Raw genomic sequence first — 13,588 nt, 5'->3', positions numbered from 1 at the left:
CTCATTTTGAGTGAAATTAAAAAAAAAACTTTTTTTTGTCGATCTTAATAGCCTACCATACCTGTTTGGTATGGTCGGCTAAAAATAAAAGGTTGAAGGGGTAAGCCATTTTTGAGACGCACCCGGTATAGATACCATTTTGTTTTGTTAAAATCCTACTGAACCTTTTACGGAAAAATGAAAACGTCCCTAAACCGCTGAAAATTCTCAGCGACGACACCGACCTAGGTAATAAATAGCGCCTTTTCTGGAAATGACTGGCACGCATTTCCCGACGAAGGAAAATAAAACGTCTCACCTCGAGAGCGGGCGGGCGGCATTTTCCCCGCCATCGTAAATATTTTATTAGCGCCTCTTTGTACGCTTTTCTTTTCTCCGTTTCCACTGTATTTCTTTACTAAACGACCTGTTCTTTTTGTAGGGATTTTCGCCAAACACACCGGTAAGTTTCCGATTGGACCTGCTACAGTGTTGATTGCCTACTTATTGTTGTTGCTCGCTTTTTGATGGTTTCGTCGGTTTTGTTGACGCTTTTTGAATCGATTGTTGAGTGGTTTGTTTTAAAATGTTTCTGTTTTTTTAAATATTGTTTGACTTAAATAGATTTTGTGTGTTAATAGGGCAGCAAAATAAAACACTCATTTACTACTATACATCAAAACATTATACTTTTAAGAGTCTATTACGCTGTACTTTCGGGTCGCTGTCAGGGGTCGGGTAAAGCGGATGTGTGGCCGAAGGAAATATATATTATATTTCAGAAATAGCTCTATCCTGTCGTGTTAAGCCACACCCAAAATTTCAAACACACGTGCTTTGACGTTAAGGCGACTTTAAAGCTTGATTAAGATTTGCAGAGCTTCAGCATTTGCCATAAAATAGCGAGCAATTTGTTACAAAACCATATAAATTATATATCAATGTAATCAAAAAACTTCAATCTATTTCCGTATTGTAACGGAATTTTAAATTGTGGCTTTATTTTGAAAATGAAAATTTAGTCCAAACATAAGGAATATTTTGTTGATGTTTGACCATCAAAATCTTAAAAATAAAGAAGTTATCTAAAAATGTGCTACAATACGGATATTGTATAATCCTTTATCTTTAATTTCCTTCTTCATTTGTGTAAAAATACCTAGCCAGTTTTACATAAAACGTTAAATTCCGAACGCTTATTTTGCTACTTTTTCGGACCAGCGAAATGGACTCTTAACACTCGATGAGCGTTTTGTTAACCATGTTAGCATCGTCAGTAGATGATTAAAACTAGACTAATAAACTAAGATTTAGTCATCTTAATCTGAGGGATGCTAATATGGCTAGCGAATATAAAAATATAGTGTTATACCATGTGGTGCATCAGAACATGGGATCTTATAGAATTCTACATAAACTGCATTATTTTATCATTAGTTTATCGAGGGTCACAGTACAGTACCTCGTATCATTTTTGATAGGATTTTTGAGGAAATCCAAAAAATATACCTAATTTTACATTAAATTATTATTTTTTTAATGAATAATTATCTTACAGAGCCGAAATATCAATGCTCTATTACCAAATAAAATATTTTTAATTATTTTTGTGAAAATATTGCTAAAATTTAAAAAAAATAATAAACTTTTATTAAAAAAGTCATATGAGGTCCTGCCTTGTGACCCTCGTTATGTAGAATTTTATAAGGAACACAAAAAATGGTAAAAGAAATAGGGGTTGCCATTTAAAATTTTAGGGGTAGGTGCCCTGGGGGTCAAGGGATGAAAGTAACACGACAACAAATGCCTCAAAAATTGTCCCCCTTGATATATAAATTGACGTGTTTCGTCAAATTTGTATACTATCATCGGTAGAGGCAATATCAAATACTGTTCGTTTTGAAATTGTCACCCTGTATGTTCGCAGTTTAGTTTCCGGAAAGCCTATACCCAATAAGTGAACAGAATCATTTGGGGTATTGTTTGGCTGCGTGAATGGGGATTATATGACCATTTTAATAATTAGTATAGATGTTTAATAAAGTTCCTTTAATTACAAATATTCGTGTTTTTGATCATTCTAATTCCAAAAAAAAATAACAACCGTTTCTAAACCACACAAATTCTTGTAAACAATATGTAACATCAAATTTGACAATGACAAGATCATATTTTTGCTGGTATTTTAATTGTAACCTGATTGTAACTAACAAATAAAACGAAATTCTAGACCAAAGTACAACTTTAACGCCTCTTCAAAAAAGTTTAATCCAATTTTTGCATAAAACCATCTGGGGAGATAATATTTGACCTTTTCAAAATTTACTGTGTCCCGTATTCCTATACACCACACGGTATAGTAGTGAACTAGTGTTCAGAGGTGATGCGTCGACTTGCTGGAAAAATATGTTTTCTAGTTCCATTAAAGGCATATCATCAATAAGGGATCCAAAGCCTACTAGTTAAAAGTGGCGAGCTTTTAAAAATTCTGTATTGCGAAGGGGATTATAACAAAATATCAAGTGTGCTATATTTTTACCCAATAAGTGAACAGAATCATTTGGGGTATTGTTTGGCTGCGTGAATGGGGATTATATGACCATTTTAATAATTAGTATAGATGTTTAATAAAGTTCCTTTAATTACAAATATTCGTGTTTTTGATCATTCTAATTCCAAAAAAAAATAACAACCGTTCATCAAACAAAATATATCTTTACAATATATATCGTTACAAAATATATCTTTACAATAAAGATTCTTTCAGAACCTTGCAATTAGTAGAATAAATTAGTGGTTTCAATTATGCTTTATACTTTTTAGTTTACGATAATTCACAATGTGTAAAAACACAATTAAAATTGTAACGTTTTTAGTTCGTTACATGTCTTTTTTATATATGATATATATGATGTCTGGCGTATCGTCATCGGATTGCGTATCGTTCAAGCCTGATAATTTATTTGGCACGCTTGGCGTAATTTTTACGTTCCCTAGTCGCCAACCCTGTTATCGCTCTGAGGAGGCGCTGTCAACATCGCTTCTGTCAACACTCTCCGTGCTTAACCTCACTTTGTTTTGCCGCTCTGTTGTATCCTGGCTTTATGGTGATTATTTAAATCTTGCTGTATAATTTGAATCAGCTGCTATTTCAAACCAACAGGTAAAGATGAGATATTATCCTTTTAGATTCGATATTATTACTGCATATTTTTAGGGTAGAGTTTTGGATGTCCCAACTTAACTTGTATTTGTATTTTGCTGGCACGTTGGCGTCCCTTTTCTTTTGTCCTCCAGAATGTTACATGGAAGAAAAGGACAGTTTCTTTGTTTTATTATTGAGCCCTCGGAAGTAATTCGAGGTAGGTTTATTTTGTTTATTAGACCTTGTGTGGTTTTAAACAAGAGTTTCATATTTTTAGGGTCCAAGGTACGGACTATTTACAAGGTACGGGCATTATCCAAGGTCCTAGTAGTATCCAAGGTACGGGTAGTGTTCCCCTGTACCGTTATCTTATGGACGGACTGTGCCCAAGGTTATAGTCCAAGGTTATGGTCCAAGTTACGGACATTATCCAAGGTCCTAGTACTGTTCCAAGGTACGGGTAGTGTCCCCATATTGCCACAGTATGGATACAGCGTAAGCCCCATGCTGCTTCGCTCCCATTTCTAAGCCTAGTCAGTAGCTACGGCTGTATTGATTCATGGTGTCCTCATTCTGGCCCCTTTTGTTGTTTTGGCCAACAGGATCGCCGACACACAGTACAGAGATATGAGCCTACCTCACGCTGCTACTCTTCGGAACAGGATTGCCTCAAGAACAGCTAAGTGTAGATTTAGGTTCTGGTTTTCAGTCGATTTTCAGTCTTAACTTAATAACGTACATTTTAAATAATATTGTACAGACTATATTTAGTGGTTAGATTATTAAGAACATTTATGTCGATTTAGTAGTTACAATATGATTTAGATTTTAGGTTTCATTACATTACGCCTTGTAATTGTATTACTTTTTTATAGATATTATTATTGCACTAACATCATATAAAATATATCAAATTAATTAAAGTAATGCTACATTTCATATATTCTCTTAAACTTTACATGTATTTTATCATAGTTGTTTTCATAGATCTAAATATCTATGAAAATTCTTAACACCACTTTCGATGACATATAACCACTATAATAATTATTAAAATTGTACAATGCTATTTACCATCACAGTCCATCTTGAATAAATATAGTCATTAGTTTTAAGTAATATACAACTGTGTTTTCTTTCTCTGTACATGCCTGGCGCCCAATATCTATATATTTTTTTTTATTGTTATTGATTAGTTTTCTCTCTAGTGAAATACCTTACCTACGACTGCTCTCCGATGAAAAGCTGATGGCGTTCGCAGTGGTAATGTTTATAAAAAACGCTACAAAATTAATAGCATATTCTGGCAACAGCTTGCGTTAGTCAGTTGTATCCATAGAGAAAGCCTAATATTTAGCTTATAAAACAATCAACCTTTGATTTCTAATTCAAAATTTCTCTTGACGGAAGATAATCAAAGGCCGAAATGACATTTCTCGAATATTTTGTATAAGTATAATTAGTGGAAAAGTTAAAAGTTTGATAACTTTTTCTACTAATTGAAAATGTCTACCACTAATTTTGGCATTCTGAATGCTTAGGCTTCATTCAGAACCTCACAATTAGTGGAATAAATTAGTGGTTTCAATTTCACTTTACTTTTTAGTTTACGATCATTCACAATATTAAAAAAAAACAATTAAAGTTAATAAAATATCCTAGCAACAGCTTGCGTTAGTCAATTGTATCCATAGAGAAAGCCTAATATTTAGCTTATAAAACAATCAACTTTTGATCTATAATCACAATTTCTCTTGACGGAAAATAATCAAAGGCCAAAATGACATTTCTCGCATTTCTCGCAGTATAATTAGTGGAAAAGTTAAAAGTTAGATAACTTTTTCTACTAGTTGAAAACGTTTACCACTAATTTTGACCATCATTAACACTCTCATTGAAATTAAAGGAACAAATTTCTACGCTAATTGAAACCACTAATTTATTCCACTAATTGCGAGGTTCTGAATGAAGCTTAGAACATTAAAAAATATTTTCAATTTGTCGGTAGCAACTGTTCAATCTGTTCATATCAGTTCAATTTCTGGCTACGTAGATACCTGCTAGTGTGAATTTCGTTGTAAAGTTATTACGCCACGCTAAATGCAGCATTCCAATTTCTGCCACGTCAACTGCATACACTGCATATCAAACTTACGACATCGTCGCTTGTCTGGATGTGTGTACGAGTCTCTGTATATAATATATTATTAATAGATGCGTTTTGTGTACCGTCTTGTCTTGTGCCACTTATTTTTAGAACACATCTAACACTGTGCCTTCGAAATATCTGCGAGAAATTATTTTTGTATCGAACGATGTGAATGGTATGTCTCTTACAGGGCGATTATTTTAAAAGGGCATATTTTATAAGGATTCTAAGAAATAAATTAAGCTCATAAGTTATGCCGGGTCGAGACCAAGCAGACAAAACAGAACATTCATGTTTTACGACAAAATTGCGACAAATTCAATACATTTCTGTGACATTTTTGTCTCATTTTTGTTTTGTTTAAAAATTCGGAGACTTCAATGTTCCGTCTCGAGTCAGTAAAGATCAAAGTGACTATGTTTTGTTCGTATATTTTACGACAAGTTGTCGGCGCAGTATGGATGACGTGTGCTGCCAACACTAAGAGACCAGTGAACTCAGACATGGTTAATAAAACTCATTCGCAACAACTAAACTTTTGACTTTTTTGTCCTTTTGTCTTTGCGGTTTGGACAATTTGTCTCAAGTTTGTCTTGTTTTTGTCTCAAAATCGTGTTTACTTTTTGTCGCCTTTGTATGGACCTGGCATTAGATTAGATTATTCGAGGTGGTTATTGGCCTAATCCACTGAGACCTTTTAAGATCCATTGTGGTCCTCTGCTGATCCTTAGGTTACATTCTTCAGTTCTATAGTCTTTTTTATTACAGTTGAGGGTTGGAACCTTTGGTGTTTCACAGCAAAATAAAACACTACACAGATGATTATAAACTGATTATAAACTCCTTTGAGTTTATAATCATCTGCTGATGATGCTAACATGGTTAGCGAAACGCGCGTCCAGTGTAAAAGTAAAAGTGTTTTGGTGTATTGTGGAGATCATTATAAACTGATTATAAACTCCTTTGAGTTTATAATCATCTGCTGATGATGCTAACATGGTTAGCGAAACGCGCGTCCAGTGTAAAAGTAAAATTGTTTTGGTTTATTGTTTTGATTTAGTGTTTTATTTTCCTAAAGTCTTATTCTATTTATTCACAAAGTCTCATCATCATCATCATTATCATTACTCACTGACGAGTATTTGACATTGACATGCATCAGAAGATGGTTACGCAAGGCGTTTTCTTTCATGAGCTTTTCTGTGACTGAAAAGCCCGATACGTGATGTTATCTCTCTCCCGCACTCCGGACATTCAAAAATCTCATTACTCCGTTACCCCCTTGCTTTTTTCGTTGTCGTTGGTAACTGAGTTTACAATTCTTCTCCATTGCGTTTGTAATGCGCTGATTCTTCCCACTCATTCTGCATGCTTATCATCTTTAAGTTTTCGTGGAAAATATCCTGGTACCTTTTGAGTTGTCCACCCGGTTTCCTCTTACCGTCTACAAGCTTACCGTAAAGAATATATTTTCGTAGGCGGTTTTCTTGCATCCTGCATACATGACCAGCCCATCTTAAGCGGATTTTTTTAATCATGACGTCAACACTTTCACAGCTAGCTTTTTCAAGCTTTCACGTTTGAGACATGGTGATATCATTTGATTCTTATCAGTGGTCTAAGGTATCTCTGTTGCAACTTGTTTAATGCGTTCATGTGCCGGCGGTAGGGCACTCAGGTTTCGCTTCCATATAACATGGTGGGAATTATTATTGCTCGGTACACTGCACGTTTTGTTTTTTTGCTCAAGTCTTTTAATTTCCAGAACGTTCTTGAGGCGCTGCTAATTCTGTGCTGAATTTCAAAGTCAATACTGGCTCCTTCCGAAATCAAACTGCCGTGATAATTGAATTCCGCTCATATTCCAATAATTCTTCTCCGATTTTCACAGCATTATTATGATTTTCCGGGTTAGTACACATTGTTTTAGTTTTATTGATGTTCAGCTTAAAGCCAAAAGCCTCGTATGCTCAGGTATATGTATTCAGAATTTCTTGTAATTGCTCTAACGTTTTTGCAACTAGAGTGCAGTCATCAGCAGGGGTGGATGGGGAAGTGGAAACCGGCCCGGGAAAAATAGGCAACCGGCCCAAATCCACAAAAACAAAATGACCATAACGAAGAAACATATTTTATTTATTAATATATAAGTAAGGGTGTTTTTCGCTCGTGTGAAAAAGCTCTTTTCCCTCTCGTTAAAAAAAATTGTCTTGATCAAAATTTTCGTAAAAACCAATATTGGGTCGGACATCTGAATTTTTACTACAAAATGGCTCAGTTTTACAGGGTTCTACTGCTTTATTTCCATTATCGATAGGAACGGTAATTTGATCTTGAATAGGCTACGATTTTGAAAAACTTTAAGACTTCCTGTTTCATTCAGTTCAGCTAACCCAATCCTCTGTAAAATACATTACTTTTAGCTTTTCGGGTATATACTTTCCGACACATTGTAGAAAGAAATATCTCTTTTTCTGCTGGCAGCAGCAGCCTCCTCGTGTACGTGTTTTTAACTGAATGAACAGCGGTCATGTTTAAAACTGCAGCATTTTTTAGGTTATTATATAGTTCTTATCACAGAACTTTTCCTCTATACTTTTCTACATTTGGCATCTTGTATGATAATGCCATGACTCAAACGAAAAAAACCTAGGCAGTGGATACAAATGTGTTCTGATGCTGATGTAATGCTATGTTACAGTCCACAGTCCATAATAAGAATATTTGGATTTTCGAGACATATTAATATTTTATTATCTAATCTAGTTTAAACCTTATTTAACTCTTCTCTGCTGTCTCAGTAACTTTTAGCAAATTCATTTTAGGAACATTTTAAACAACAATTTAGACTTGGCTTGTAATTCTCAGACTTGGCTTTTAGTCCGTCCCTAATTCAAGCCAAACATAGATATGTTTTCTCCGTCAACTGCAGCGTTCGCGTCAAATTCGTCTACCTTTTTACAAAGGGGAGCTCGAAAAATATTGCACCGATGCCCCCCAGTTGTCAATCTACGCTACCGTATTCTTAGTATACAGTTAGGTCGAGACTATTTAAATTTACCTAATGCTATTCATTCTTTTTTTTTTGCTGCCAGTCAGTCATATTTACTAGTTATTAATAAAAGAATAGTGGGTAAAACTATACAGGGTGAGTCTTAAATAAGTGCAAATATTTTCAGGGGTGGTATATTTCGACCCCAGGAACACGTCTGAGGTTTTTTTGCACAAAAAGATAAAAATCGAGCATTTTCTTTTAAATTTTCCTGTATATTTTAGAAAACTTTTTAGAACTTCCTGTTCACCGCAAATTTTCCCACGGTATAGTTTCTTAATCTCTGATATTACGGCACTAAAAGTGATGCAAATAAAAAATAAATCTTTTTTTTTTAAATTTCCAAACTTTAATACCTTGATAATTGGACTTATTTGAAACTCGATAAAGAGAATATATTATGTTTATTTTATTGAGATCTACCAGCCCTGAAAATATTTGCACTTATAGACTCACCTTGTATAATACAAATTTTCAAACCGAACAAACAACAGATGATTATTAAAATTATGAGTGTCCCAGAGAAAGACATTTTACAATAGTTATTTTACAAATTGGTATTTATGTTTAAAAGCAACTGACGATTATACTGACGCAAATTGATTAATTAGTTATGGAGTCGCTAAGGATCTTACGTCACTTTAATTAGAAGATTAACCATTTAATTTTTGCTAATCCAATCTTTTTTGAGCTGTGATCGGGACCGGCCCATCTTTCCACCGGCCCACCGGGAATTTTCCCGTTTTCCCATATGGCCCATCCACCCCTGGTCATCAGCGTATTGAAGTTCTGTAATGAATGTTGTACGTCTTTTTGATGATGATCTCTTAATGATGAACAGACGGCCCTCATATCTGTTTCCTCTTCGCCTCTTCCTTGCAGTTTGCTGTCCACTTCCACTATAATAGAGAGCGCTGTCATGAATATGTTAAATAGAATTGAATAGAAGAGGCGCTAAGACACATCCCTGCCTAACCCCTGTGTTTGTCAGGAAGGGGTCGCTCAGTGATCCATGATGTGACACTCTAGACTTATTGTTGTTATGGAGGCTTTTACACACTCTGAGAAATTTGGACACTCTGAACTTTTGCATAATTGCCCAGAGTGCATTACAGAGTTTACAGAGTCGAAGAACTTTTGTTGAGACTGTCTATGTTGCCATAATAAATTTAATATTATGTTTTTACTAAAATTTTAAAAAAAATCCAATTTTTTTTTCGAAAAATACTTAATTTTACTATATACTTAATATTAATTTTTTTTTTCGCGAAAAAAAACCTTTTAGACGTGTTTCTGTGGTCATAATATACCACACCTACAAATATTTGCACTTATTTAAGACTCATCTTGCATATTATTATCCATTAAAAAATAAAAAGACGTAAAAGGCGCTTTGTTAACATCTGAAACTCTATCAGACACAAGCTTTTTACAGAATTGAGTAGAAAAGATATTTCAAATTTCCGTCAATTTAGCGTCTAATCCGGATAGAGTTCACTGGAGATTATTTTTTAGCTGTTGCTTCGCTTTGTGCTAAAGTGTTCCTTCTGAAACCATAGCTGAATCTCGAGATATTTATTCATGAATATAATAAAAATTCATCAAATCTTCCCACTATTTTTGCGTTTTTTTTTTATATTTCTTTTTTTCCATTTTTATTCTATTATGTCTATTAAGTTACTGATTTGCGGTGCACATCAATTAATATCTTTCTTACATTTATATTGGTTAAATCAATAATTTAAATATATCCCTGTATTTGTCGATTTTGTATAAACATCTAAGACAATTTTTTATATAAACAACAACAAACGACAAATGATTACGTCTCTCTACTTTCAAAGTAAATTTTATGATTGGTTTGCGAGAATTTATACAGGGTGTTTTCAAAAAGGTAAAAAATACGCACCTTTCGGATTTTTGAAAAAGTTTATGACTTACTAGATATTTGGTAAAAAACAAATTTCGGCTGTTTTAAAAACGCTCCCTAATTCCATTAAAATCTATTTTAGACAAAAAGTTTTCAGATAAAAGTTGTAGATAATCACATCCTTAATGAGATTGTGTTCTTCGTTTTTTTTTTATTTTAAATGGAAACCATAGTTGACCATAACTGTATAAAAAGCGTAATTTCTAAAGCTTTCTAGCGATATAAGATATAGTTAAGTTTTTTTCGAGAAATTACTAAATTATAGCCAATTATTAATGACCGAGGAGGCCCATGCAGTCCACTTCTTCCAATCCCTGAGTTTTCATAATTTTGATGTAAATAATGTTTAATATTCCTTTCACTATGATGGAGAGCGTCATAATGAAAGTCATCTCTCTAGTGATGGGCGAGTCTCTAAATTTAACTTTTCTAACATGTCTAGAAAATCGTTCTCTAAAAAGCGTAAGTAACGTTCACCGATCAACGTATCCTCTAAAATGTATGGTCCAAGAAGAGTTGAACCAATAATTCAACACGCTTTTCCTTATTTAAAAAATTCATATTTACAACTTAGTTGCGTCTCGATACATTATTTTTGTTTGGGTCTGATAGTTTGATAATAAATTTGATAATAACGACGAATGAACTTGTTTCCATGGCTAACTAAGCGAAATTGTTTAAAAAAATATAAGAATTAGCTATAATTTAGTAATTTTTCGAAAAAAAAACATATTGTAGCTTACATCACTGAAAAGCTTAAAGCTTAAAAATTGGCGCTTTTTATGAAGTCATGGCCAACTATGGTTTCCGTTAAAATTGTGCCATATGTCAAAAATGGCAGGCTTAAGACAAAACGGAGAACACAATCTCATTAAGGATGTGATTATCTACAACTTTTATCTGAAAACTTTTTGTCTAAAATAGATTATAATGGAATGAGGAAGATGCATATATTTTATTTTTCGCCATAAACTGTTCAATTTATTAGAATAAATATGTGTAAATGCAAAAAAAAACTTTTTTCTTGAAAGCAGTACCACAATTTTATAAAACGGGCCATTAAAATACTATGGATAACGCAAACGACGCCTCGCGAATTGAAACTATATTCTATTGGTCTGACGTCACCCGCCGTTCTCGTCGACGCGCGATGGCCAGCAGCAGCCAGACGTGTTCCGTTTATGTACGTATTTAGGTGGCGTACTAAGACATTTTTGTTGCTTTTAGCGTTGATTGAAGGAGCTTTTTATGCTTTTTTGTGCAGTTATTATTTGTATGTGTTGTGTGGTCTGAGAATTTTTTTTTTAAGTAATGGCAGATTCGGGTTTGTAAAAGCACAATCAGATAACTTGCCAAAAGTCGATATGTTGGCTGCTTTTATAAATACAGAATTCCCAATTTATTGGTGCTCAATTACGAGAAAAAAAAAACAGAGAGGTATGTAACATTTATTCTTTGTGAGTACTAAGGCATATTTAAGTATAGAGAATTTCTATTTACGAACTTTATCATGAATTTTAAAGTAGCTCAACCCTAGACAGTTTATGGTTTGGCACCAGATGGCGGGGCATTTCTGATCTTTACTACCAGAAAAATATTTTTTGTTACTCTGAATTTTAAACGATAGCAAAAGCCAGAGAGAAAATAAAAATCGATAATTTTCGTACTGTGCCAATTGGTTACTAATCGACCAGATACTTTTTGTCTATTAGATATGCTATAAAAGTTGGTAATTATACAATTCGACCATTGTAAATACCCGACAAATTTCGCAAGGCCGACGAGGCCGATGCTTTTCACTGATAAGAAAAAAAAATGTTTGTTTAGATAATTTTCGAGATATTTTTTGTTTCTGAATGCACATTTTTAAAGTATTTTATATTCTTTGTCCGCTTGATCTATTATACTGGTTGCACGTATCGAGGTTCTGTTTCTTCTAGTTTTAAAAAATGTTCTTATTTCTTTGTAGTTGTAGTGGTTGTAGTGTAAAATTAGATTAATTTTATTAACTATAATTATAATGTTTAGTGTAGAATACCAGAAATAGTTTAGTAGTGTTTTTTAGTTTATTATTTTGCAGTTAAGTAGTAGGTGAAGGGATAATTTGGTTATTTTTTCTTTTTGTTTGATTAATTAGTAAGTTTGATCATTTTTTCAGTGTAGAAGTGGTTGAACTAGTGAAGAAGTAGTTGTGTAGTGTTTTTATAAGAGATTATATTAGTTTATTTTGTAGATGAGTAGTAGGTGAAGGTATTTGGGTATTTTTTCTTTTTGTTTTTCTTCTAATTGTAGTAATTCTATTAAGTATTGTGTGGTATTGTGATAAATACACTATATCTTCCTTCAACTTCGTTGTAAAGTGCGTTATCATATAATTTTGGTTTTCTGGTAGTAGAATATACAAAAAAAATCTGATCAAATTTATTTTAAATTAAATTAATCGAGTTTTATTAATCAAATTAATCTAGTCAAATAATAATAATAGTTAGGTTCTAAATACTATACAGGGTGAGTTTTCTACGATTTTCTCTATGGGTATCTCGGAAACTACTGGAGATAGAGAGTCGGTTAAATGGGGAAATAATTGCAGTTTTGTGGGGTCATAAATATGCGCCTTTCGGATTTTTCGAAGAAATTCAAGGCTTACTAGATATTTCGAAAAAAACAAATATTGGCTATTTTAAAACTTTGTCTCTAATTCCGGTAAATTCCATTATAATCTACCGTATGATCGAATAAAAACGGCGTCAACGATGGCTATGAAATGAAGATCGTTGTCATTTTATACCTATGTAAAATTATATGGGAAATATCATCGATCGTCATTTCATAGCCATCGCTGAAGCGGTTTTTATTCGATCATACGGTATTTTAGACAAAAAGTTTTCAGATAAAAGTTATAATCACATACCTAATGAGTTTGTGTTTTCTGTTATTTTTTTTCTAAAGCCTGTCATTTTTGACACATGACACAAACATTATGTTTTTTTTTAATGGAAACCATAGTTGGCCATGACTTCATAGAAAGCGCCATTTTTTAAGCTTTTCAGCGATATAGGTATATGTTTTTTTCGAAAAATTACAAGTTATAGCCAATTATTTTCTTTCTTGGCCATTTCCAATTAGTTGGCATCGAAAATGTAAAAAGTCTCATGTTTTCAAAAAAAATATCATAAAATTCGTAAAGCACTCAATTTAGAATAAAGAATCTAAGAATGAAATGATTCTTTTATAAACCTGCATTAAATCAAATTAAAATAGGTATGTAACTTTTTTTAAAATATTAATTAACAGCAATTAGCATTATCATAAATCATAAATAATGTACCAACA

At 33.1% G+C, this 13,588-nt stretch overlaps 1 protein-coding gene across 3 annotated transcripts in view; it reads left to right on the top strand.

Moving 5' to 3' along the window:
• LOC115891741 (GTP-binding protein REM 1) overlaps positions 1-13,588 on the top strand; it is a 282,470-nt gene that overhangs the window by 64,807 nt on the left and 204,075 nt on the right. For 2 of the 3 annotated variants that reach the window (XM_030912285.1, XM_030912282.1), the window contains exon 3: positions 422-442. The exons of the other annotated variant lie outside the window; for it this stretch is intronic. In XM_030912285.1, coding sequence (XP_030768145.1) covers positions 422-442 — 21 coding nt within the window. The remainder of the gene's footprint in view (positions 1-421; positions 443-13,588) is intronic. 3 annotated transcript variants of the gene reach the window in all.

This window comes from Sitophilus oryzae, unplaced genomic scaffold (assembly GCF_002938485.1).
Source record: "Sitophilus oryzae breed Bouriz unplaced genomic scaffold, Soryzae_2.0 scaffold_1193_pilon_pilon, whole genome shotgun sequence".
In the NCBI taxonomy this organism is placed as follows: domain Eukaryota; kingdom Metazoa; phylum Arthropoda; class Insecta; order Coleoptera; family Curculionidae; genus Sitophilus; species Sitophilus oryzae.
This window is presented reverse-complemented; position numbering and strand designations above follow the sequence as displayed.